The sequence below is a fragment of the Lissotriton helveticus genome, chromosome 10 (assembly GCF_964261635.1).
Source record: "Lissotriton helveticus chromosome 10, aLisHel1.1, whole genome shotgun sequence".
Taxonomy (NCBI): Eukaryota; Metazoa; Chordata; class Amphibia; order Caudata; family Salamandridae; genus Lissotriton; species Lissotriton helveticus.
In genome coordinates, this window is record NC_136071.1 from 35,285,164 (window position 1) to 35,310,742 (window position 25,579).

The following is a 25,579-nucleotide window of genomic DNA, read 5'->3' on the forward strand; positions in this document are numbered from 1 at the left end:
TCGAACTCCATTCAATAATTCTTAATCTCTTCCCAGAGATCCAAACCACCCTATGGAGGTAGGTTCTGCTAGCATCTTTCATAGAAACCCCCGATGTCCTGCAGACTTCTATCCACCAAATCCAATGTGTTGCTTTACTTGTCAAGAGACACTATATACTGTAGCATGTACCTTTTGAGCAACCAAGAATGACACTCTGGAAAGGGAACGAAGAAAATTATGGCTCAGGAGGTCTTTCTTTTGCAGGCCCGATGGTACAGCCTTTATAGCATGTGGAGTGAAGAAAAAAAAAGTTCCCTAGCTGGTTCCAAGCAACCTAGAACTAAAAGGTAGTAATGGTCAAGCTGCAGCTCTTTGAAGTGTCTCAAAAATTACTGATGTGAATGCTATAGTAGTCGATATCAATATCGAATTTGTTAGCACCCATAAGTACCTGCTGGAAAATATTGTCACGCAGGAGAATCTGTTAAGGTTGCAAAATATGGTGTCGTGGTAGGGCGAGATCATGAGGAGATCAGTCTGGATGTTTATTTTCTTGTGCATTAAATCTGACATCTTGGATGCTGATAGTGGGAACTTTAACCTAGACCTACAGCTTCGAGGTCTAGTATGGGATTTACCAAGAGGAGACTGGTAGAATTGGCAGCAGAGGTACTGCTGGTTGAGAAGTGAATTCCGATGGAGCCTGTGGTGATGTTGAACCCAGAATGGTCACTGGAGTAGTCAGGCAGGGTGGAGAAGTGGCCTGTAAGAACCCTGAATAAATGCGAGGTGGAGTGGTACCATAGGCAAAAGAAAACTTCTATAAAGGGTATGGTGTTCCACGGTCCTTGCTCTTTAAGCATGAAAATTACCTGCCCGACTACTGGCACAAGACGAACAAGTTACTTACCTTCGGTAACGCTTTTTCTGGTAGATACAGTATCTGCCTGTGGATTCCTCACCTTGTGAATATCCCCCTTGCGTCAGCAACGTTCGGAAAAACGTTGCTGACGCAAGGGGGATATTCACAAGGTGAGGAATCCACAGGCAGATACTGTATCTACCAGAAAAAGCGTTACCGAAGGTAAGTAACTTGTTTTTTTTTTTTAACCTTCCCAGACACTTTTCAACCATGTGTTTGGGGAAAATGCATATGCAGAGATATTCTAGAGTTTAGCCAGAGCAACCCAGGACAGAGGAAACGTATAGGATACGAGTCCAAAGAGGAAATCAAAACCGGTTTTTAATGATGCATAGAAGAGCTATACATGGTGTTTAGATGTGCACTCACCCTCTGCGCTACTTACACTACTGGTCATACGTACACATACACAGAATAATCACACTATTGGTGTTACTCTGACACAAAGAAAGCAATGATCATGTTAAAGGAACTTTGTATAACTTTATTCAGTCATAAAGTTCTTTACGCAACAAAAATACACAAGTTACAATTTTAAAATGTAAAACATTTGTCAAAACAAGCTTATTTCAAGAAACCATGCCCAATTTCAAGTATAGCTTTAAATGCGCTGATAAAACTATGGAACCAAGACTCCTAATATTCTTCTCCTTCTTCGGCCTCACCTTCCACAGAATCAACGCCTACTTCTTCATAATCTTTTTCCAGAGCAGCCAAGTCTTCACGAGCCTCTGAAAACTCTCCTTCCTCCATTCCCTCACCTACATACCAATGCACAAAGGCACGCTTTGCGTACATGAGATCAAACTTATGGTCCAGTCGAGCCCAAGCTTCAGCAATGGCAGTGGTGTTACTCAGCATGCAGACTGCACGTTGCACCTTGGCCAAGTCACCTCCTGGGACCACAGTAGGAGGCTGATAGTTAATCCCAACCTGAAGACAGAAAGACAAGTAAAGATGAGTTCACCATGTCAACCCACTTGTCCCAGGCAAGAGATTCACTGCAAAGGAGACAACCCCCCAAAATAGTACTCAAATTGCAAAAATAAATAAATAAAAAATAAACTGTTCCACTGATCTTTGGTCCTGTTCCACATGGAGCACAATTTAGGAATTAAGAGTACGCCTTCAAACAGATCCCACAGCTACATACAGGGGATAAGCAACTAATGGAGGACATGGGTATGAATGATCTGCGCATGGTAGATCTGTCCAGTCTAAGATACTAACTTTGCGTAAAGAAACAGTAAAGTAGCTGCTTTCTTGCCCAGGAGGGCTGACTAGCCTTTTGGTAATGGGCAATACTACAGGGGAGAGTTAACCTGGCTATGTTGGTTCAAGCAAACACAAGGAGATGATGGACGGAGCGCTGAAACTTTGCAGACACTCGCCCCAGTCACAGATTTGGGTCGAATCCATCATCCTTGTTTGTTGGTTCAAGGACTGCTGCACAGACCGACCCATAATTAGAGTTAATTGGCACTGACTATTTGGTTCTCTAAGTAGCATCACAGTCTTGAACACTTACATATTAACAAGGGTGATTTGGGAAGAAAGTCAGAATATTCAACAGATGAGCTTTGAAATAGGCAGACTCCTGGTATAACAAAAACAAGCTTGTATATTTATCAAAAAAATGTCCTTTGCTACTCTGAGCGCTGAGAGACATCCTTCACTTTACTACTGCTGCCACAAGTAAACTGGGGTAGAACAAAGTAATTTAAGGATCTTAATCACAAAAATATTTTCCGCTTTCCTCTGCAGACGTACGGGCTTCTTAAGACACAACACGCTTTAGAGGTTTCGTTCAAATGCCTCAAAATAACCAATAGTCTCTATGACTGGTGTGAAAGTGGATGATCAGTTTACCACCTAGTGGCGAGTCCATGAGAAATTAAAACAATAATCTGAGAGGTGGTGGGGGTGGAGCGCCCAAAACCACCTCTGGATCGGTCCTTTGGCCACTGAGCTGACAGTTGGTGACCAGGTTGAGATTCCTCGGGGTTCCTTTAGGACAAACCTCCCTCTGGTAAACTTTCCCAGGGCAGTTATTTAGGCTAGAAACCCGAGCAATTTCGGATTGTCAGAAGGGGGCGGGGGCGTACCTAGGACACTGACCACGAGCAAAGGAAGAACTCTGAAGGATTAGACATTGACTTTTCCGGGACCAGAGGGGAGGAGAAAGTTACATTTATCCTGCCCTATTCCCACACTCTTTGGCTTGATTGTACAGAACAGCTGACAAGAGAAGGCAGCAACATGTACTCAAATTTAGGACCTAGTGCTCAAGAGCTGTACTGCCCTAAAGCACTCCCAGTCCTACTCATAGAACCCTTTCTTCCCGCTTACTTGGTCTCTTCAAGCGCCCCAAACTTTCTCGGCAACCCAAGGTGAATTCCAACAGGACTGGAAAAGATGCACTGAATCAAAACTAGGAGGCCTTGCATTGGTCACTTCAAGAACTCCTTCAAGCTAATCACGAACTTTAGAGCATTCTCTAGCAAATTGAACCAAACAGTAACCTAGCGATTCATGGAATCTCATTTGTTTCTTGCCCAGAACTGTACCCTCCGGGCAGCAGTGGGCGCGGCAGACACTGGAAGGTCAAATTTACTATTTTAACTCTAGTTCTGGAATATTTGGGAGAAGTTAAAAATGCCCCAATGATGTTTAGGAATAGTTGGAAAGTAGTAGTTTTGTATGCCAGATAGTTCTGGCCTGAGGGCGCATGTAGATCAGGGCAAATAATGAATAAATAGGAATATGGTAGGGGAGACTATAGGATGATGCCAACCGTAGTTTGCAAGGAGTAATAGCTCTCTGCGGAACTTACAACCACTAGTACAACTCAAGTCACTTTCATGGCAATGTGGCACACCCACTTCATTAATAGTGGTTTCCAGCCTTGCTCCGGCACCATCCAACCACTGCTCATCGCCCATTTTCAGATCACCGATTATTGTCATGGCACAGCCATCACAAAATTATACCTAAATTCAAGAGACATTTAGGACTTGTTAAAATTTCTTTTAGAGGGCTGGGACAGTCCGAACAAAAATACTGTTCAACGATTCCTTCAGCAGAGTCAAGGTGGTTCACTACAGCCCAGCTACCCCTATTCTCCATCTTCTATACATCTAGCGTATTTTTTTCAAAAAATGCAATCAAAGCAAGACAATCTTCCCTGGGTAAACAATGGTACAAAGTGATTAACAGTAGCTCACCTTAAATCCAGTTGGACACCAATCCACAAACTGAATGGTGCGCTTGGTCTTTATGGTAGCGATGGCTGCATTGACATCTTTCGGGACTACGTCACCCCTGTACAGCATGCAGCAGGCCATGTACTTGCCATGACGAGGGTCACACTTCACCATCTGGTTGGCAGGCTCAAAGCAGGCGTTGGTTATTTCAGCCACAGACAACTGCTCGTGGTAGGCCTTCTCTGCCGAGATGACTGGCGCGTAGGTCACTAGAGGGAAATGGATACGCGGGTAGGGGACAAGGTTGGTCTGGAACTCAGTCAGATCGACGTTGAGGGCACCGTCAAACCTCAGGGAGGCGGTGATGGAAGACACGATCTGACCAATGAGACGGTTCAAGTTGGTGTACGTGGGGCGCTCAATGTCCAGGTTACGGCGGCAGATGTCATAGATGGCTTCATTGTCCACCATGAAAGCACAGTCCGAGTGCTCCAGTGTGGTATGTGTTGTCAGGATGGAGTTGTATGGTTCCACAACAGCAGTGGACACCTGGGGAGCAGGGTAAATTGCAAACTCTAGCTTGGATTTCTTGCCATAATCGACAGACAGCCTCTCCATGAGCAAGGATGCAAAGCCAGAGCCAGTACCTCCTCCAAAGCTGTGGAAAATCAGGAAGCCTTGCAGCCCCGTGCACTGGTCGGCCTAAAAGAAAAAGCGCCCATCATTAATGGAGACATGCAGCCTCTCTACCAGAAGCGTTTCCTCAGTTTGCCCCAACTTAAGTTCAAAACGCTAAAGTGCATCAAGTCTCGGGGACAACAGGACTTAGCCCTCAAGTCAGCAATCAAATCTCTAATGTGTGTGCGCGATATGAACATGGAATGTATGCAATGCTTTTCTTGCACAAAGCAATGCCAAACATGTACACGGTTTACGTGCAGCATTCCAGGTAGTCGCGTTTGGGGCTATGACCTTAAAAACACACCTTGCCCCTACAGCTATAAACAGATCTATATACTAAACTATAAGAAGGCTCACAATGCTAATTGCGAGGCTATTGTCTTGTTGCGCAGATGGTTCTGCATCAAAATACACTTTAGTTTCCTCCCAAAAGTCTATGCCCCCTCCCTTGAGGGTATTTTTTCAATTTCTCATTCATTCATTATATCTTTATTTCGGCTACCAAAGCCATAAAAGATTTACAGATTAAAACATACAATAATAGAAAAAACATTTCAAAACATAATTGCAATCAGTAAATGTTGAAAAGATTTTACACCATTGCTTACCATCTATCAATTTTGTTTTATACAATATCAAATAAGGTATGAGTCCTTTATACACAATTTACGCTCCCTTCCTTATTACAGCTTTAATCCTTTCTTCTTCGAATGAAATAAATGGAATGTAAAAATCTACTAGCACTGAATACTATTGTTTGCGTTGTATCTGTTTTGATTATTCTAAGTGCATTAGTACAAGACCTTATTCCTAGGAAATTACACAATGGTTTAATCCACCTCATTCTCGCCAGCCTATAGGCAGGGCAGAAGAAGAGGATATGCATATCATCTTCCTTCAGGTTTCCATCACACATAGTACAAATATCATTGACAATAACGTTATCACAATTGTTTTTCCTGGACCAACGTGCCACAGTTGAATTGGTCATAAGATTGCCATATCTTAACTTCATAAATAAAGTTTTGGCAAGTGGTGGCTCTATCTCATCAAGAAAAACCTCGAATAAGGGTAGGTCCTTGAAGCTTAAGAAATTACGAACTAAGGACCCACCACTCTTTCCGCTAGTCAATGAATCCCATATGAAGCCCCCAAATGCCTCTTTTGCCAGGGTTTTTTAGTTTGGAGGCAACCTTTCTGGGTTCTACCATAAATGGACCAAACCTAGATTAGTGAGCCATACTTTGATGTGTCTAAGCCATAGATTGGATTTCTACACATCCAAGCACTGAATTTCTTTCAGTCCATCCCTGTAGTCGCACAGTTCTGGTGTCTGCCAAAGTCTTACCCAGAACATTAAAGGCCGGACAATGGTGTAAAGATCTGGCCTTTTAAAATTCATGTCCAACTGAATTTCTTATTTAGGAATCAAGAAAGTGTATAGAAACATAAAAAAAAATACTCGAGCTGAAGAGATAGTTTCAACTGAGACTAGCAACACAGCGTGCATTGAGGTAGACTGATTTATTTATCAGTGGTGCAGGCCGCTTCGAGCCTGTGTAGTCTTCCGCCCAGCCAAATTCAGTCACCCTCATCCACTCTTTAACTACATTAATGGAGAACTACGATTCCCCATAGCTGAAACCAAAAAAATTACAGCTGCATTCCTAGGATGTCATGAGTGTTTGGGGACAGGTGGGGGCTGCAGTTTACAGTGACATTCCATGCTCCGACAGCAGTTGCGCATCTCTTACCAGTTTACGAATACGATCCAAGACCAGGTCGACAATCTCCTTGCCGATGGTGTAATGGCCTCTTGCATAGTTGTTGGCAGCATCTTCTTTCCCTGTGATCAGTTGCTCGGGGTGGAAAAGCTGTCGATACGTCCCTGTACGTACTTCATCTAAAATGCAGATCAATTAGGTTTTACATGTTATATCAGGAGAGTGGCCATAAGCAATTTAGTCATAAGCATGTTTAACATTTAAATACCAGGGGCACACATTAGACATCAAAGAGGGTTCTAGAGTGAGATTTACACATTACAATCCACTAATAGAGGGGGGTGGCTAACTGTTATACACCCCTGCTTTGAGCAGTGGGCCAAGCCTGATAAAAGCTAGTGTCTTTGTTAGTTGAACTCTGCTCACTCTTGTAAATTCATGTCTAGAGGCTGCATGGCCGTCCAGCTATTGGACATGATTATCTTGCACTCGAGGGGAGTACTGGTCTATACTCGTGACCCAGGAGAGCACATTCCCTCACACGGATTAATACCCACCGACCACCGTTGGCTCCAGGTCCACGAAGACGGCCCGGGGCACGTGCTTGCCGGCCCCGGTCTCGCTGAAGAAGGTGTTGAAGGAGTCGTCGCCGCCGCCGATGGTCTTGTCGCTGGGCATCTGCCCGTCGGGCTGGATGCCATGCTCCAGGCAGTACAGCTCCCAGCAGGCGTTGCCGATCTGGACCCCGGCCTGGCCGACGTGGATCGAGATGCACTCGCGCTGCAAGAGAAAGCAACCCACGGCTGTTGAACCGCTCCGGGGTGGATCGCAGCGCGGCGAGCGAGCTCCTAAAGGCACGCCTGCCTGCGACAGTCTACTTTAGCGCCCGCCACTTCTGCCTTTTGTAACCCAGTTTTGAGCACAAGTAAGGATGGGAACAAATCAATCAATGTCACCAGATCCACCTACGGCGAACACACCTCTCCATCGGGTTCAAAACCACAGGATTCATCATACCAACGGTGCTGGTTCTAAACTATATGTTCCCATCGACTACGACTCAGAAAGCTACAACTAGACACAAACGCCAGGTCATTGGTGAACGTAAACACATGCACTCGTCAAGGACATCATGCTAAACTGGCGAAGGCCTAGGCCCTATCAGCCGATAATAACCTTGTAATCCGCAAAAATTCATTCAAAATCGATGTTCCACTGGATGACAGTTGTACGTATATATTTTTTAAAACGTAGACTTCACTTCAATCTGACCACCAACAGGAAAATATTCACAGATATATGTTAACAAGTTGAGGCGCGGACACAGAAATCGCAGCCTCAAGTAACCAACCCCCTATGGAAATTTCTGACTGAACATGTCGGGCTCTTATAGGAAGCCCAGTGAGGCGGACAGCCGGCCCCACCCCCGCTCAGCGCGCCTAGGCGCTATTAGACCGTCACGCGCGGGGAGCTACTGGTCATTCACACCCCTCTCGAGGAACCCATATCCTGTGATATAAACCCTACACGTACCCTAAATATTCTGGGGCATTAACCCTATACGTCCCTGGCTATGCGCGAATTTTTATGGTGCCAGCGCAGCGCCCGCCTTTAATTACGCCCATGACAGTAAAGCGACTCACCATTGTGATCTGTGGATGGACTGCGGGGGTCTTCGACGCTGCTCCTGGCTTCACTCGGTCAAGACGCGCGACGGGTCTTCGCCAAACTGCCGTGGAGCGAGAGGCGAAGCTTCGGAATATATCTCCTCACGGTCCCGCGTGCGCGACCAAGCGTTTCTTGACGCCGATTGGACCTGCGGAGAAAAAGAACGGTCCCTTATTAGCTGTCACAGTTGTCAGTCACCTCCCCTCACACTTTCATTCGTCGTTAACTGGCGCGGGCAAGCTGGCGGAACGGTTCTTGGCAGCCCGCCCCTGCTTTACAGTTTTAATTGGCTGTGGTTGGGAGCGACGGGCCGTGATTGGCCACGCTTCCGCTGGCTCGCGGTGCGCGCGTGAAGGCAGGTAAGGTTCACAGTTTTAACGGTTCGTTGGGCAAATTAACGGTTTATTTAGGAAAAATGGACGGGGGCGCGTTGGGGGTTTTAAGTTAATGCCGCCCAGAACAAAAATATAGCACGAATTAAATGCTTGGGTGTGATATATAATATTTATACCAGTATTGACTGATCTCGTCAAACAACTATTATGTCGCAGTTCTGTTGTGACCACAATTATTTACCGTTCAAGCGTTCCCCAAGTGAACAACGGAAAGTCAAGCCAGGCGTTTATTATTTTAAATGTTTGTGGTACGCCCCAGTGACGTGCAAATTACCAGAGTAAATACTAGCTGGAATACCACGCAGTGAATGCATTGCTAATGTAACACAGCTAATCTTTTCATCGAAGCTAACTGACTAGAAAATGCATATCCCGTTTCCAAAGCGAAAATAATTACCCACGGCAGTTAAATATCTTCTTTTCTGCCAACAAGCTGCGTTGACCCTCGAAATGAAGGTCGTCTGGACTGATAAATAAGCATGAAAGACATATGATACCTTTATCGACAGTTTGGCATCTATAACTGGAAGTCGATATTAAAAAAACAAAAAGCTTCTAAGCTAATCCTAAAATGTCCCCAAGGCTGCACATTAGCAGGAGTAGGATGGTGGATAGTTATAGTAATGACTTAAAAACATTCATATTTAACTTCAAATGTTATGCAAAATTAGTTAAGAAACAAGGCATCATTTTTCTGCAGAGGTAACTTTTTTTTTTGTTTAGACGCACATTTTTTTGGGACACTTTGATGTACAAGATCACTCCCTGAAATCGCACCATCATCGCCCCAACTCAAGAAATATGACTTCTCTTAAGAACCATGCTTACAAACTGGACTTTTTGTTTGCATAAGAGTCTTAAGCTATTGTTTTCAATGCAATAGTTTAAGTGTAAACACAGCACGTTACACAAAGCTGTAATTTCATGGATAATCAAAGTTTTGGAATGTAGCTTGTCACTAAGTCCAGGATTTTTTCACAGATACTTGGGCAAAATAGAGCATCAGGGAGGATTAATTTTGGTTTCCACTTTTGGAAAGGTATTTAAATATAAGTAATCTACGAAGCACAAGTAAGGGGGTAAGGATCTAAAACTAAACTGCAGAAGACTGAACGACTTAGCTGAGACAAGATTCATTGATTGTGCCGTAAATAAACTAAAATCGATTAAAGTTCTAACAACAGCCTGTAGCATGTTTAGCTTGGGTGATTATGTGCAGAGACGTCCGGTAGCCTGCATGGCAAATGTATAACATTCTCTGCATTGAGTACTTTTTCAAGACAGCATCTCAGAAAAAGACTTCTGGTTTTTATAACTGCAGGATGAATGTCAAAGCTGTAAATAATTATTTTCTGTCAGTAGACATCCAAATTAGATGACATTTCTATTGCAAATGGAGGTCAACCCAAAAAATTGTGTCGGTCGTTGACAAGAACTTTCATGGATCACTGTACTTCCCTACCTGCTGGGAGTGCTGCTCCTGTGATTCTTGTACTTCTCCGGCCACTACGCCACGCCTCGCGGCCCCCGCTCCGCGGGTGCCGCTCGCAGGCAAAGACTTTGGCTTCTGCGGACTCTGCCTCCAGATTTTCGACGTGCTTTGTGCACCACCGTGCCTGTAGGATCCTTCAGCTGACCACTAAGGGCAGAGGCGGGACTGCGAGGACCAGCGTGCCTAGCGGCGTGGATTGGCCGCAGCTGGTCCTCTTCCCGCCACCTCCACCCGACCTCTCCTTAGATAAACAGTGGCAACAACGCGCGCGCGGGACCAAGGCCGGGGCTAAGACCGGGCAAAGAGCGGGCCCTCTGTGGCCCTCCGGGGACCGAGGGAGCCGGGCCGGGGCCACTCTCTTTAGTCCATCTCTGCTCTATTCATTTATATATGTGAGTGTGAATCTTCTGCTTTACGTTATATTAGTAACTACCATTATAGGAACTTACTATGCCTCCCAAACCTGTTACTATGGACAACTTTTTAAATAAAAAGGTTGCACAAATTAATAGCAACAGAAGAGCGTCCCTGGGATTGGAGCTCCCTCCGACAAACTCTCTTGAGCTTCCAGTCACCGTTGCTGATACTCCTTTGGAGGAGCCCCCTGCCCCTATACGCAAAGCTACGACGGTAGTTGCTCTAATTCATGCGGGTGTGAATGATGAGGTTTTTAACACCCAAGGGGTAGTTAAAGGCTCCTTCGAAATACAGCAAAGGTTCCTCCACGAATATTTAGGAAAGCCCGAGTGAGGCGCAGGGGAAAGCAAAGGAAAAGTAACAACACAGCTAAACAAGGAGGGGGGGCAATGTTTGGTTCTATATCAGCATGTTTTGAACCTAGATCAGGTAAAACAGGAGAAAAAGGGGATGTTATTGCGCCTGAATGCCCTAGAGATTCTCTGCTACTTATTGATTTGTCACCCTCAGGGGACCCAACCATGATTAATAAGCTCCCTTTGTCCAGCACACCTACCAGTTCTCCTATATTGGATCTACTTACTGGGAATGATACTGTTAGGCTATCGGGCTCCCCTAGACTCCCTATTGACCCATCTCTTATGTCCCCAACATCCTCCCCTACTATAACTAATAGTCTAAAAAGGGGAGGTGAGCCACTGGGAAATCGTGCAAATAAAATAAGAAAAGGGGCTGTTTGTGTGCCCTTGACACAAGGTGGTCAAACTCCAGAAGGGGAGGTGGCCATGATGGCCAAAATTGCAGAACTTATTAAGGGAGCGATGCAACCACTCCTAGATAAGATAACTACATTGTGTGCTCAATTAGATCAAACAGAGAAGAAGGTTGAACACAATTCCCTTCTCCTACTTGACCTGGCAAAGGGGCTAGGAAAACCTAAATTAAATCCATCTGTAAAATCCAAGGCCAACCCTCCTGTAAAATCTATTCTAACAGGGCCCCCTTTGTCACTAGCACCCATAACACCAACAGTAAAAACGCCAGTATTGCCGCAAAAACAGAGCTCCGTACAAAAGGGTGTAAGAGCAGGTAGCCCTGCAATTACGTTAATCACTCCAGCCCCAAAGATGGCTATACCCCAACAGGTGGTGCCGGTAATTAATGAACAACCAACTAAACAAGGGGACACCCAAAATCGAGTTGGTAGTAAGGATCCGCCAATGACCAAGTTAAGTAAAGGTAATCCTTCGACAATCGCCCTCATTAAAACTAAAATTAATCGTGTCGTGGACTTAACCCCTGAATCTGCCCCTTTTGTCATTGTTATGGCAGGGGTCCCAGAACTCCTCGAAGGTAAACGGGAAGATCACGGAGCGCTACGGAATAAGGTTGTTTTCTGGCTCCGTGATAATAGACCGTTGCCTGCTTCAATAAATGGCGAAATTTTAAGCCTAAGGCGTGCCAATTGGGTCGGGGTTAGGCCCAAGGACAAAAGTGGTGATGTTATAATCATCAATTTTAAGGATCATAGGGCTGTGAGGCATATTGGGGATTGGTTCGATGCTAGTAGCAGCGGCTCTATCTCCACGCATCTTCTTTCCTATTTTTATCCCTATGCACCCCCAAAAAGTCTTACTAATTGGGGGAGGGACAGGCAGCTTCTTAAGAAGCCTGTCCGTCAATGCTGGGGGTTTGAAAATGCAAGATCATGGGATAGGCCTGGGGGCAAACTGCCCATGCAGGCTACTCCTGGTTACGTAAGTGGTCAAGGCCCTTCTTTTTACACTGAGAGCCCGGAGGACTTTTATTGTAGGAATGATTATCAGGTTTATCAAAATCCACCTACAATCAATCACTATCCACCCTACTTCGGACCTAATGTTACCCAAGGGAGACCATGGAATAATGGAGGACCGCTGCCACCTATGTATAATCTACCGATCCAAAACCGTTATCATATCTTGTCGGGCTTGGATGGTGTAGATTGACAGCGAGCTCAGACCCTTACGGAATCTGTGGCTGAGGAACGGCTTCCACCTCCAGTTCTTCAAGTCTCTACTAGGGGAAGGGTACTTTCTAGCATTACTGAGGTCCCCATTAACTCATTCCATGAATCTCCTATATTAAATAAGACCAGCATCTCAGACGGGTTAACAACTTGTGACAATGTTTTCCCGGAACAGATGCAGCTTCCTGGAGAAGACACTAATGGGCCCATAGAGCAGATAGGGAATGGTCCGATACAGGCGAAGAGTGATCTGTGCCAACTGCTTTTTTGGAACGTAGCCGGGTTGAGACAAAAAATCAGCAACCCAGCATGGGATTTCATAATAAGCGGTCAGGATATAGTGGCCCTCCAAGAAACATGGACTCAGGACCCAATCCATGTAAACGGCTACAGGACTTTTTTCACCCCAGCAATTGGAGGACATTTTGGAAGGGCTAAAGGAGGTTTGATCACGTTTATTTCAAACAACCTCAAAATTAAACAGGTCCATCATTATTCACATTCCAATTACTTCCAGCTTATAGTTTTAAGAGACCTAAAAGGAGCAAAGATTATTATTATTAATTTCTATAATAATATTCCGAGGGAAGAAATCGTGGTTGCAATGAAGCAACTCAAGGAGGAAGTTCAGGTAGAGGTAGATAAAAACAATAGAGAATTTGTAATTTTATGGGGGGGAGATTTTAACTGTCCACTCTGTCCCAAAGGTAGTCAGGGACTATGTGGTCTAATGACAGATAGAGACACGAATCTGACCCACTTTGACCATAATCTAATGGGGGATTTGAGGAACGAAATATTATTTACGTTCGACTTAGGGTTTGCTAATGAAACAGCACTAAAACCCGCGCCCTTTATTCCCACTTTTGTTGGTAGAGGCTTGACGTCAACTATTGATTTTATTATCACTTCCAGCAACCTTAATCATAGAGCGGTGGAGGCTACAAACATTCCATTGCCCATAAGTGACCATTTCCCGCAATGCCTCAAGGTAGTTGATTTGTTCCCAGACCCATCTACGGCCGCGCCTCCTGTTGAGGCAGCGGTTGATGTGGTTCTTGGGAGACAAAATGGGTATTCACTTAAGTGGAGCAAAATAGTCCCCGCAATGTTCTTTAAGAAACTCTGGGAGGCGTGCTCTACTAGCTTTTTGATTTGTCTGGGAAATGATGCGAGTAGTGATCAAATTATTGAACATTTTGGTATCATTGCCGCAAATATAAAAAGCAGTTTAAGGGTGGAGTCAAAGCGTAGTGGTAAGGGATGTAAGAGCTGGTTTAATAATGAATGTACTAGGGCGCTGAAGAATTTAAAGCATGCAGTTCACAGAAGCCCCAGAGACTTAGGCGAAATAAGAACATGTAGGTCACTATATAACCAGGCTCTTAAAGAAAGGAAAATTGTGCTAAATAAGGAGGCATTAGATTCACTCTGTGAGGCCTCACAATCCAAAAATTCTGCTGCTTTTTGGAAAGCAATCAACACACCTTTTCCTTATGAAACCCACACTGCGCGAATTGAGATTGCAATAAATGAGGATAATTGGGTGGATCATTTCTCAAATCTTTATATGGCGCAGGATGACATTCAAGGAGGTGGCCCCCAGACTAGTTTGGATTTACAAACAGGGCCAAATTTGATTGTTACACTTGATGAGGTATTGCTTGCCTTAAAAGCAACTAAGGGAGGAAAGGCAGCTGGGCCCGATGGGATCCCGGCTGACCTTTTTAAAGCCAACTCTGAAATCTGGGCCCCTATATTGGTACAACTTTTTAATGCAGCTTTGTCAAGGGGCTTAAAAGATTCCTGGTTCACCTCTGTCATTGTCCCCATCTACAAGAAGGGGGATAGAAATAGCTGTGCCTGTTATAGGCCTATCTCCCTTCTTGATTCCTCAATAAAAATCTTGGGTCGAATAGTGTTGGCAAGACTCCAAAGCTGGGCGGAAGAAAATGATGTTGTGAGCGACTTGCAATTTGGTTTTCAAAAAGGGATCGGCACAATTGAGCAAGGCCTAAATTTAATGTTGCTACAGCACAAGTATATAAGGATTAAGTCGGAACGCTTGTATTTTATTTTTGTGGATCTTTCATCTGCGTTCGACTGTGTGTCGCATGCCAAATTATGGGCAGTAATGAAAGGTATGGGAGTGGATAATACCATCATTTGTTTTTTGAGGGAACTGTATAGTGGAGCCACAGCGTCTGTTCGCTACGGTAGAGGGGGGGAATGCTCCAGAAAATTTAGTGTGGGTCGTGGAGTACGTCAAGGTTGTGTGCTGGCACCTTTTCTTTTCCTCCTCTACATTAACGGGCTTGAGCATCACCTGCTGCATGAGTGCGGGGATATGCCCAGGGTCGGGAGGAGGGCAATCCCTGCGCTCATGTATGCGGATGATGCCGTGCTTATGGCACGCACACCGCAGGCTCTGCAAAAGCTAGTAGCAAGCTTTGAGAAGTTTATGCTGAATCTAGACTTGCTAGTTAATTGTAGCAAAACATTTACAATGAACTGTGGCCCCAAATCAAGTAAACCAATGAAAAGAATGTTTTTAAATAATCTTCCACTAGATAATACCCCAACCTTTTCTTATTTGGGCATTTTATTTCATGAGTCAGGTTCATGGACATGTGCAATTAAGGCCAGAACTCTTTTATTTATGAAAACGATCATGGCTTTAAAGAACTTTGTTAGAAAATTGGGCAGGAAACCAATAAAAGAACTTTTGATTATATATAAAGCAACATGCTTATCTGTGGCTATGTACGGCTCAGGTTTGTGGGGGTACGCAAATGTTGATCCTATCCAGGTTGTGGAAAATAAGTTTTTGAGGGAAGTCCTTGTTGTCCCACAGTCTGTTGCCACATTCAATTGTCACGCCGAACTGGGTTTATCTCATATATCAGATATTATTAAAATTCAACCCATCCTGCTGTGGCACAGGGTTTGGACTACAAATGAATGTACTATGAACCGGGCTCTGTTACAGGACACCCTTCGCCTGGAGCACGTGGAGAGATCACAGTGGTTGGGATATGTTAAGTGCTTCCTAACTGACTTGGGGTGCTTCTCTTATTTTTCGGATCCATCTACAATGGACAGCATCTCAAGGAGCACATTGAAAGCCCTCTGCCTGGACCATCTTGAGGACAAGAGGAGGAGAGTTGAAACTTTGAAATACTCTGTACAATCCCACCACCTTACTCTATGTGAGACTAAGACTGTACAGCCATATCTTTCCCTGCCCATCTCAAACTATGATCGTTTTCTTTTAACTCGATTTAGATTTTGTATATATTTTAGACTGGTGTCCTTTCCTAGTATGAACCTATGGACCCGCATTTTGCCCACTTGCCCATGTGATGGCTTCTCACAACAATCGGATATTCATATCCTTTTCTTTTGCAGATTTTATAGAGCCTCTCGTATTGAAATCATTGTCCCTTTTCTAAAAGAAATGAATTTAACCAATTGCCGCCCAGCTTTTTTAGAGGTCCAGAGAATGGACACGGTTTTAACTGTAACTGTGGTTTTAAAATTTTTAAAAACTGTGTTTCATTTACGGAAACAAATGGATAGAGAAATGGTTTAAATTCTATTGATCTCCCTCACTGAACACTTATTTTTAGAGTTGCAATCATTGTAGCCTGTTGTATTTGTTTGCTACTTTTATGGTTATTTGTATTTTAACCGAATAAAGTTTTGAAACTGAAACTGTACTTGGCCGCTGTAACCGTAGACCATAGCACTATTCTGTGGTCAAAGTCAGGACCATAGGCGCTGTGATGTGTTCTAGATTCAAGCATTCTTTCCACTTACAGTGTTTTGGTGGTCATTTTCCAAGGGCGAATTTGCGGGGTGTGAGCTCTTCTCTAGCTGAAGCACAAATTAAACAAACATCTGTTCTAAGTGAAAGGGCTGTGTAATAGTCAAACCTGTTGTTTGTAAAAAGGTGGTTGTGTTTTGTTTCTGCTGTCCTTGAAGAATAAATAACATGCATTACTCCCCTTATTGAGTGTCTTAAGGCAGAATGCTGCCTTTAGTATTTAATATACACTGCAAACCGTCCTTCTAAATTTTGTATCTGTAACACAGCTACAGTGGACAAGGCGGCGAGACTACAACACCAGTTTCAAAGGCCATGTGCCCACAATTTCATCTTCTGGGAGTCTGGAGGTTGTTGTGCAGCTTGTGGAAGGCAGGCCGGTAATAATTGTTACTTTAGTCATAGTCATAGTCATAGTCTCTTGTATAGTGCACAGGTCACCAAAGGTCTCAAGGTGCTTGGCAACAGAGGAACAGACGACAACCACGTGTAGAGGAGGGGTGACTTTCTTGTCAAGTAGACGATTGTTGGTCAGTTGTTAGTGCCACTGTATCTGCTTTCACTCTGTGATGTCTGAAGCCTCTCTATAAAGTGATCTAAGGTTTGATCTGCCTGAAGGTGGCTCAGCAGTTGTTACAGACCTGTTCTTGTAAGACAATTAAAACTGTAAATTATGTTCCAAGCCAGTATTAGCTTGCCTTATCTAACAGGTTAAAGATACCTCTTACTTGGATATAACATGCCATTGTATTCTTTACACGTTCAGAATGCTTGGTGTAAAATGGAGGATGGCATTCAAAATGGAGGTGAGACAGATCTGTCACTTAGCAGCGCTACTTCCAGACCAACCACTTGGTGGTTGATTTGGGTTAGACAAGCTCACTTCGCGTGTTTCACATCGCTAAACGTATCATCTTGGCTCCAACTAGATGAAGTGAGTCAACTAGCAGGAGGTCTTGATCTCTGCTGACCTCAGCAAACAGTCAACAGCGGCAAGTCCTATAACGTCCTGGTACCCAACCAGAACAGCTCAGCTTCGGAGGTGCTGTTCTGCATAGTTATTTTAGTCTCTTTCCAGCAGAGAGGGTGCAACACTGGCTCTACCAGCCCCAAGCAATCCAAGGTCACTCAACTAACACTCTTCGGGTTGATAGTTTTGCGGATGGCGATGTGGGCAGCGCTTGGGGACAGATCAACTCTTGTCAATTAATGGACAGAGGTTCCTTCCTAAACACCTAGCAATATTATCAGACATAGCAGTGAAAAACTGGTTGGAGGGCTGGTGGAATCCTTCTATATGACCACTGCTTGAAGTGGGCTGGTATTGAGTACCTACACTACTGCAATTTGAAAGAGAAAGTACCAGAACTTCCATGAAGCAAACAAGTACTCTGGGATAATAAGTACTTACACTTCTATATTTCTATTTCAAGCAATATATGCATGCAGCTGAGTGCCATAACACATTTATTCTACGCTGGAAAGATACCATATTGTGCTGCAAATTGCTGGCTTAGAGGCCAAAGTCTGGTAAAGTTCTCATTACGTACTGGATATCTAGAGAAGCCTTTCCAAAGCAGCTTTGTGATACTTATCCAGCTAAGTCCAAGTTTGTACTGGTAAAAATGTAAAGAATCTTTAAGTTTAAAGTATTGATGCCCTTCTAAAAGTAAATCATGGAAGTTGTGCACAGGCAAGCCCGGATAGGCTGCACTATAGCCGCAGAAACTCAGTTTTGAATTTTTCTTAGAACCTAATACCAGGAAAAACATAAGCAAAGCCGGGCATGTAAATGGAGAAACGTAAAGGAGGAGGGAATCTGCCCTGGAGAAGGAAGCCATGCTCTGTGCATTGCAGTGCTTTGAATGCATTGGCCATAGAATGTCATTACATGATATGTGGCTCCAGGTTGCAAAAAAGATGTTCACCCATTTATTAATAGATGGACTGATCCACTCTTTAGATATAATCTGCTGAAAAGGAGCACACAATGTCCCTGGGAAGGATTAACTGAGAGCGATGTTACGGAATAATCTATAAAGTGATGGTAAGTATTACATTTGAAAGTTAGATTGTCAGAAAGGTTGGCTTTGTATTCTCGCTCAAAATATGGGATTTAATTACAGACAAATTACAAAGTGACTTAATAAACCTGTATCCAGAAATGCAGGCACTGGCTGCGTTAATGCTAACGGTGAACACTTTCTACCTGTGAGTAATTAGACTGTTATGAACCACTGTAACCAGAATGCATTTGTTAGAGCTGGTGCTGATATGCCAGCACTGTGCTCCCTTCCCAAGTAAAAATAAGCTGCTCCCTAAATCCCTTTTGTGCATATTAACAAAGCTTGAAGTTTGAGATGTCCCACATGTACTGGTTTTGGGCTCCCACAGTTTTGCTTTTTGGTACTTGCAGTTTTAAGTTTCTTTAATAAATTCAGGAATGAGAGTACCTGAGTGTAAAATCATGACGTTAGAAAGCCAGATCCTGCTGCACACATTCACACGTTGCAGAGGTCCAAGTGCCTTCGTACCTGCACTCTTTACGTGTACATGAGTTGTTAAAAGACTTTGGCTGAATAGCTGCTTAATGAAACTCAAAAACGGTGGAAGCAGCTAACAACTATTTTAAAGTGTACTAAGGTCCATTTACATTTGGACTCTGCTGGACAGCCCACGGTGCAAAACCTTTTCTGAGGTCCAGTCATTTTATGAACTTTAAGGCAAACTTTTCACAACGCTCTCACGTTTTAGCCACAATTTTGTATCCGGCTTTAAACGCCGGGCTTTAGTTTACAATTTCAGTGCGAGAATATGACACCTTGTTGTTCCCTCATCCTGGCCCTCTTAGCTTTCAGATGAACTGTGATGTGTTTTTGAGGCCTAGCCTGGGCAGCGCATGCGCTGCTCTGTGGCATGTTGCATTGGAGTATGGAATAGAAGCCCCGCCCACTCTCCGTTAATATTTGTCATTGGCCTTGCACATGCTGGCTTCTGATTCGCTAATAGGATTGTTAGTCCCTCCTTAGTACCGCCTTGTCTTCATTTGTAATCTCCCATGAGGACTGGCCCTTTTACTTCGGTTGCTACACGGTATGTCTTTTTTAGTCTGTGAACACATGCTGTCACGCAACATCGTTTTCACTTTCCGAGCAGCCTGGGACAATGGTGGCCGCTTCTTTGAAAAGGTCTAGCATTTACAAGAGTTTGAGCTATTGGCATTGTAACTGACAATGCATTTTATTTATGTGTTAATTAGCAAAACAGATATATCAAATGCATTGTCATTTACAATGCCAAAAGCTTAAACTCTCGCAAATGCGAGACCTGTTGCATTGCAAATGCTTGTTTTTTAATGAACACTCTGCAGCAGACATTTAGAAAGAGGAGACTTTCTGTTACAGTGACTGGTCCGCTGAAGGGCATGATCGGACAAGTCTGTTCACAGGAGACTCTCCTCCTCGGATCACTGAGCCCAGGACTACAAAACACAGGTCCAATGGATAACTGAGGGCCTGTGGAGGCAGGCCTAAGCAGATGGCACAGCCTGCAGAGGGCAGCATCGGGTCACTGGGCAGATCACCAGGGCAACTAGCCTTCGCTTCCCGCCCATAAAAGAAGGCAAGTAGCGTAGGCATGGTTACCTGAGTACAGGAGAGGGATACTTTTGTTATTCATACAAGTGCGTCGGAATTTAGATCGCGCCAACCAGAGTAGAGGAGGCAGAAAAGTGACTGGCACATTTAAAGACCAGAAAATGGTTGGAAAATCTAGAGTTGGTCAGAATGGGTAAAGCTGAATATAGTGAAAGAACCCAGTGGCAAGGACTTGCTCGATGCCCTGGCACATCCTGTATTGTTATTGTTACTTTGCACCTGCGTAGCGCACTGACTGCCATTCGTATGCTATTGCTGCACTGTTTGATTGTCCGGGCTACGACTTTACAAATGTTCAAGATTTTCTTTTTAGTGTGACCAGAGGGCTGAACCAGATTGTTTACCTAGTTCATCCTTTGGTATGGGTGCCGATTACATGGAAAATGTATGTGTGTGGTAACTGCCTGAAGGTAGCAGTGACACTTGATGCCCCCATGGCCGGTTAATTGGATATCCGTGGCCCTTGTAGTTGCCAGATGTTTCCATGTTGGCAGGATAGCTTCTTCCAGTCCAGGGCTTTCATTTAACTAATCACTTCATCCTGAGAATCTGAATTTATTTGTTTGAATTTAGACTATGGATCTTTCGTTCCTTGTGACAAAGATTTGTGAAAGGACAGTGCAGGAGTGGAAATATGATGTTTAGCTGACATTGAATGATCTATCTGGCAAATCTGGTGCCACTGTGTCATGTTCCCGAACCGTGATCACTCATCGCCCCATAGGTCGCGTGCCTCACCTTCAGAAACTCCAGAAGGTATGCTCCATCCTCACTATAAAGGCAACAAATTCTATACTCCAAGCATAATCAGACCCTGGATCATCACATTATCTGGAAATGTCCAAACCTTTGTGATTAGAAGAAAGGAACGAGTGTAAACCTAAATATATCACTGCTTGAGGGAACTGAGACAAGAGTTTTGACTTTGAGAAAAATGAAAAAAGACGCCCAGCAGAGATCTGTAGGTGTGGTTTTCCTGTTTTCTCATCACAGTCAACATATATTTAGGTGTGCAGCTGATGAAGCTAAGAGAACTCAAATGGAAGAGGCGATGTACAAGACTAGTCACTCAAAAAAAAAACGAAGTCAGGACCAAGTATCGAACATCTTCGAGTGAATAACAGCACAGTCACATGGGGACACGCAGGCAGAAAGGAGGACAGAACAGTTTGTCAAGGCTGTGGAAGAGAGGGGCAGTACATATTGCTTGCCAAATGCCTCATGAACCCTGTCTTTGGTGACCCAGAAGTAGATGTCAGGCCACAGAAGCAGGTCTTTTGACTGGGTGTGAGTGTTTGATTGATTCAGATGCTCCGTCTATCACCACCCCCTTTTGTACCGCTTTTGGCCGCCATAAGTGTGGCAGGGTATGCTCAGACGTGAGTCCCTTGCTCACTTTGCCACTGGATTCAAGCAAGCCGGGCTGAAGACGGCTGGAATGCCAGAAACCGGTCCTCGGAAGCTTGTTTCCGGTCCAGGGAAGACATGGCTTGGCAGTTCGGGCTGGACTGTTCCCATGAGGCACAGGGTCAGACTGATTGGCATATAGCCATGTCTGAACTGGGGTGGCAGAGTGGGCTAAAGAACGGTGATGGATTAAACCCAGATCTTTGACTGGGTGTGAGTGTTTGATTGATTCAGATGCTCCGTCCATCACCACCCCCTTTTGTACCGCTTTTGGCCGCCATAAGTGTGGCAGGGTATGCTCAGACGTGAGTCCCTTTCTCACTTTGCCACTGGATTCAAGCAAGCTGGGCTGAAGACGGCTGGAATGCCAGAAACCGATCCTCGGAAGCTTGTTTCCGGTCCCGGGAAGACATGGCTTGGCAGTTCGGGCTGGACTGTTCCCATGAGGCACAGGGTCAGACTGATTTGTATATAGCCATGTCTGAACTGGGGTGGCAGAGTGGGCTAAAGAACGGTGATGAATTAAACCCAGATCTTTTGACTGGGTGTGAGTGTTTGATTGATTCAGATGCTCCGTCCATCACCACCCCCTTTTGTACCGCTTTTGGCCGCCATAAGTGTGGCAGGGTATGCTCAGACGCGAGTCCCTTGCTCACTTTGCCACTGGATTCAAGCAAGCCGGGCTGAAGACGGCTGGAATGCCAGAAACCGGTCCCCGGAAGCTTGTTTCCGGTCCAGGGAAGACATGGCTTGGCAGTTCGGGCTGGGCTGTTCCTATGAGGCACAGGGTCAGACTGATTTGCATATAGCCATGTCTGAACTGGGGTGGCAGAGTGGGCTAAAGAACGGTGATGGATTAAACCCAGATCTTTTGACTGGGTGTGAGTGTTTGGTTGATTCAGATGCTCCGTCCATCACCACCCCCTTTTGTACCGCTTTTGCCCCCATAAGTGTGGCAGGGTATGCTCAGACGTGAGTCCCTTGCTCACTTTGCCACTGGATTCAAGCAAGCCGGGCTGAAGACGGCTGGAATGCCAGAAACCGGTCCTCGGAAGCTTGTTTCCGGTTCAGGGAAGACATGGCTTGGCAGTTCGCGCTGGACTGTTCCCATGAGGCACAGGGTCAGACTGATTTGCATATAGCCATGTCTGAACTGGGGTGGCAGAGTGGGCTAAAGAACGGGGATGGATTTAACCCAGATCTTTTGACTGGGTGTGAGTGTTTGATTGATTCAGATGCTCCGTCCATCACCACCCCCTTTTGTACCACAGAAGCAGGAACGGCAGATATGGAAGTGCATTGTAGGGAGAGGGAACTGGATGGGGGCAAGTAGGAATAATGCGTGGTGCATGAAGCAATCCCATAAAACACATAAGGGAACCTACTAGCAGAAGATTATGGAGCGGAGGAAGTTATGTGAAGGGGTAAAGTGGTAATGTGATGAGATGAATTCTTGAATGCATGCACAGACAGAACTTCTTGATCGAGAAGCTTTGTCTGACATCACAAGATTCAGCCTTCACACTGGTACCCAATCCATCGCTAGGTCCTGTAGCCTCTGTCCTGTGACGGAGTCATTAGTCTGTTGCAGTATCAAACCTATTCTTTAGCAATGGCTGCAGCTAGTGTCTCAGAACCTACTTCTGACCTAGGTAAAGTTTGCAAGAGTGGTAACACAGGCCCTATTTGGAACAGGCACAACAACCAGAGTCCAGTTCGTGGGCTGATAAAGCCCTTTGTAAACAACATGCTGCAGACTAAGGCAAAGGGCAGGATCAAAACGTCCCCCTCCTGGAAGGAAAGACGGCAAATGGAAAGACCCCTTCAGAAAAATCTAAGTTGATCGCTGTGATATGGCAGCCGGTGGGAAAAAGAGGACCTGGTTGGGAAAGGCTAGTGACGCATGCATGGTGGCATGTCTGAGTCCCCTGGGGAACACTCACGCAGTGGCACCCCTTGCAGTTCTCCAGTGTGGCATATTTTCGAGAACCTTTTTTCTGCACTGTCTGCAGTGACAGGCCTTTCCGGCAGGCTTAGAAAGCTGGAGAAGAAAGAGGTCTAAAAACATTCTTTTTCAAGAAAAAGCTCCAGTTTTCCTTTAAGTATATGAACGTATTTTAACAATAGGGCTGTCTGGGCTCTAAATCATTTCATTCTCTTTCTGAAGGGTTACCCTAAAGGTTGGTAGGCGAGATTAGGGCCAGTGCATCTCTCAATCAATCAGGATTTAGGAAGCGCAGCTAATCACCCGATAAGGTATCCAGGCACTTGCAGGCCCAAAGGCTTATTCAGACATCCAGGTCCTTAGGGACATTTGGAATTCCAGAAGTGAGGTGATGGTCTGGAGGTGCGTGGGGCGGCTGTTCCAGGTCTTTGCTGCGATGTGGGAGAAGGTGTGTCCTCCACTTCTGCTTTGGTAGATGGGGGAGTATGAGCAAGCAAAAAGGAGGCGGAGCATAGCCTTCTCAATGGTTGGTGGAAGTTCAGACGATGGTTAATGTAGGCAGGTCCTTGGTTGTGTGGAGCCTTGTGAAGGTGGGTTAGCAGTTTGAATAGGTGTCTCTTCTGTATGGGGAGCCAGTGGAGTTTCCTGAGGTGGGGTGTGATGTGGGTTTGTGGAGGAAGGCTGAGGATGAGTCTGGCTGCGGCGTTCTGCGTGGTCTGAAGTCTCCATAGAAGGTGTGCGGCGATTCCTACATAGAGGGCATTTCTCGGTGTTTGGCATCTCCTATGCATGGTAGAACCAGCACCAGGGGATTTAGAAGGTGTAAAATCCTGTTCACCAAGAACAGCCACCACATTTCTGCAATATCGGTCATTGACCGTGTATCTGAGTACCTCATCAGCCTGTGCCACTGAAGCTTAGCTTGAATGGCCTGGGTACCACACATCCTAGGAGCACCATGCTGCATCCTGCAGCACAGGATTTCAGAATGCCTTAAAGTTGCCATCTGAAACAAACAAGGGCCCTGGGAGGCTCATTATCTACACTGTTGCTTCTCTTACCTCCACCCTTCCTCAGGGATTGCTGCCGTTTCCTGGCAGCCGCCTCACTGTATTTCTGGTATTTATAGGAGGGTATATGTACCTTAGGGGCAGCAATGGCATTGCTTCGGCTTCTGCCACAGTGCAATCTAGGTCTCGCAAAGCAGTTGTAACTTCAGTCCTCTATTGACTCTGTTAGCTCAGGCCTAACTAACTGAACAGAACTACACAGAATTTGTCAAGCCGTCTGCAGGGGATTCACATTTTCTATGCAGTGTATTTTGAAATACATTTCTTCTTTATCAACCATTGCTACAAGAGTTAAGGCTTATAGGTTACAGCTTTCCCAAATAAAATAAATAAATGTTTAGTCCACTCAAAATTTGCTATTCAAACTTTTGTGTAAAATTAAAAGAGTACCAATGTTGTATATGCATGTAACTGCTGATGGGCCACTACAGTGCTGATCTTAACAAAAAAGACGGTTACTAGATATATTGACATTTTGCAACTCAAAAGTTGTAAAGTTTTGAGCACCTTGGTAATGGCAAATAGTTATAGGCGATGCCAGGATTTGCTGTCTCGGCTGAGGTCTCCACCATTACAAAGCCTGCCGTGCAACTTTCCAGTGTTCGACTAAGCTGTCTACCATGTGCTAAAGCTGTATATTGACTTCCAGCCCCTTCTTAGGCTATATTAACTTCCGTTTCACTTTGGATCCATGTCGGACTGTGTGATAGTCAGAATAATATTCCCGCCAAAGGCTATATTTCCTGGAAGCTTTGATCTTGTAGCATATTCCTTATACGAACAGAGTAAACCCTGCCCAGTAATCAAATATAAACAAAGTATAGAATAAAGTATCAAAATAAGCAACAAGTCACAGTACAAACCACAGAATACAAATCCCCATGGATCTCATAATACAATTGTTCTCATAAGAGTAAATGTTTTGCATGTATTCATTGTTGTCAGTCACATGAAAAAATATTTCCTTTTTAAACAATAAAAAAATCCAGAATATATACATATCTGAATAGCAAGATCTCTAGAAACCACCAAGAACATCTACAACCTACACTCGCTCAAAAGTCAGACAGAACAGTCATACTGAGTCAATCCCACACTTCAGTCATTCAAATATCAAAAGCACAATTCGATAAACGCAACCAGAAGGACTCATTTTAAGACCAGCAATAGAATATTTGACAAC

General features: G+C 44.7%; 1 protein-coding gene across 1 annotated transcript; it reads right to left on the bottom strand.

Moving 5' to 3' along the window:
• Positions 1-1,367: 1,367 nt before the first annotated feature.
• Positions 1,368-8,316, bottom strand: TUBA3E (tubulin alpha 3e). The gene is made up of 5 exons (XM_078664675.1): positions 8,156-8,316; positions 7,070-7,292; positions 6,543-6,691; positions 4,129-4,809; positions 1,368-1,837 (listed from the first exon to the last, which is right to left on the bottom strand). The coding sequence occupies exons 1-5, from the start codon at positions 8,156-8,158 to the stop codon at positions 1,541-1,543; spliced, it is 1,353 nt and encodes a 450-aa protein (XP_078520801.1). The 5' UTR covers positions 8,159-8,316; the 3' UTR covers positions 1,368-1,540.
• Positions 8,317-25,579: the final 17,263 nt, after the last annotated feature.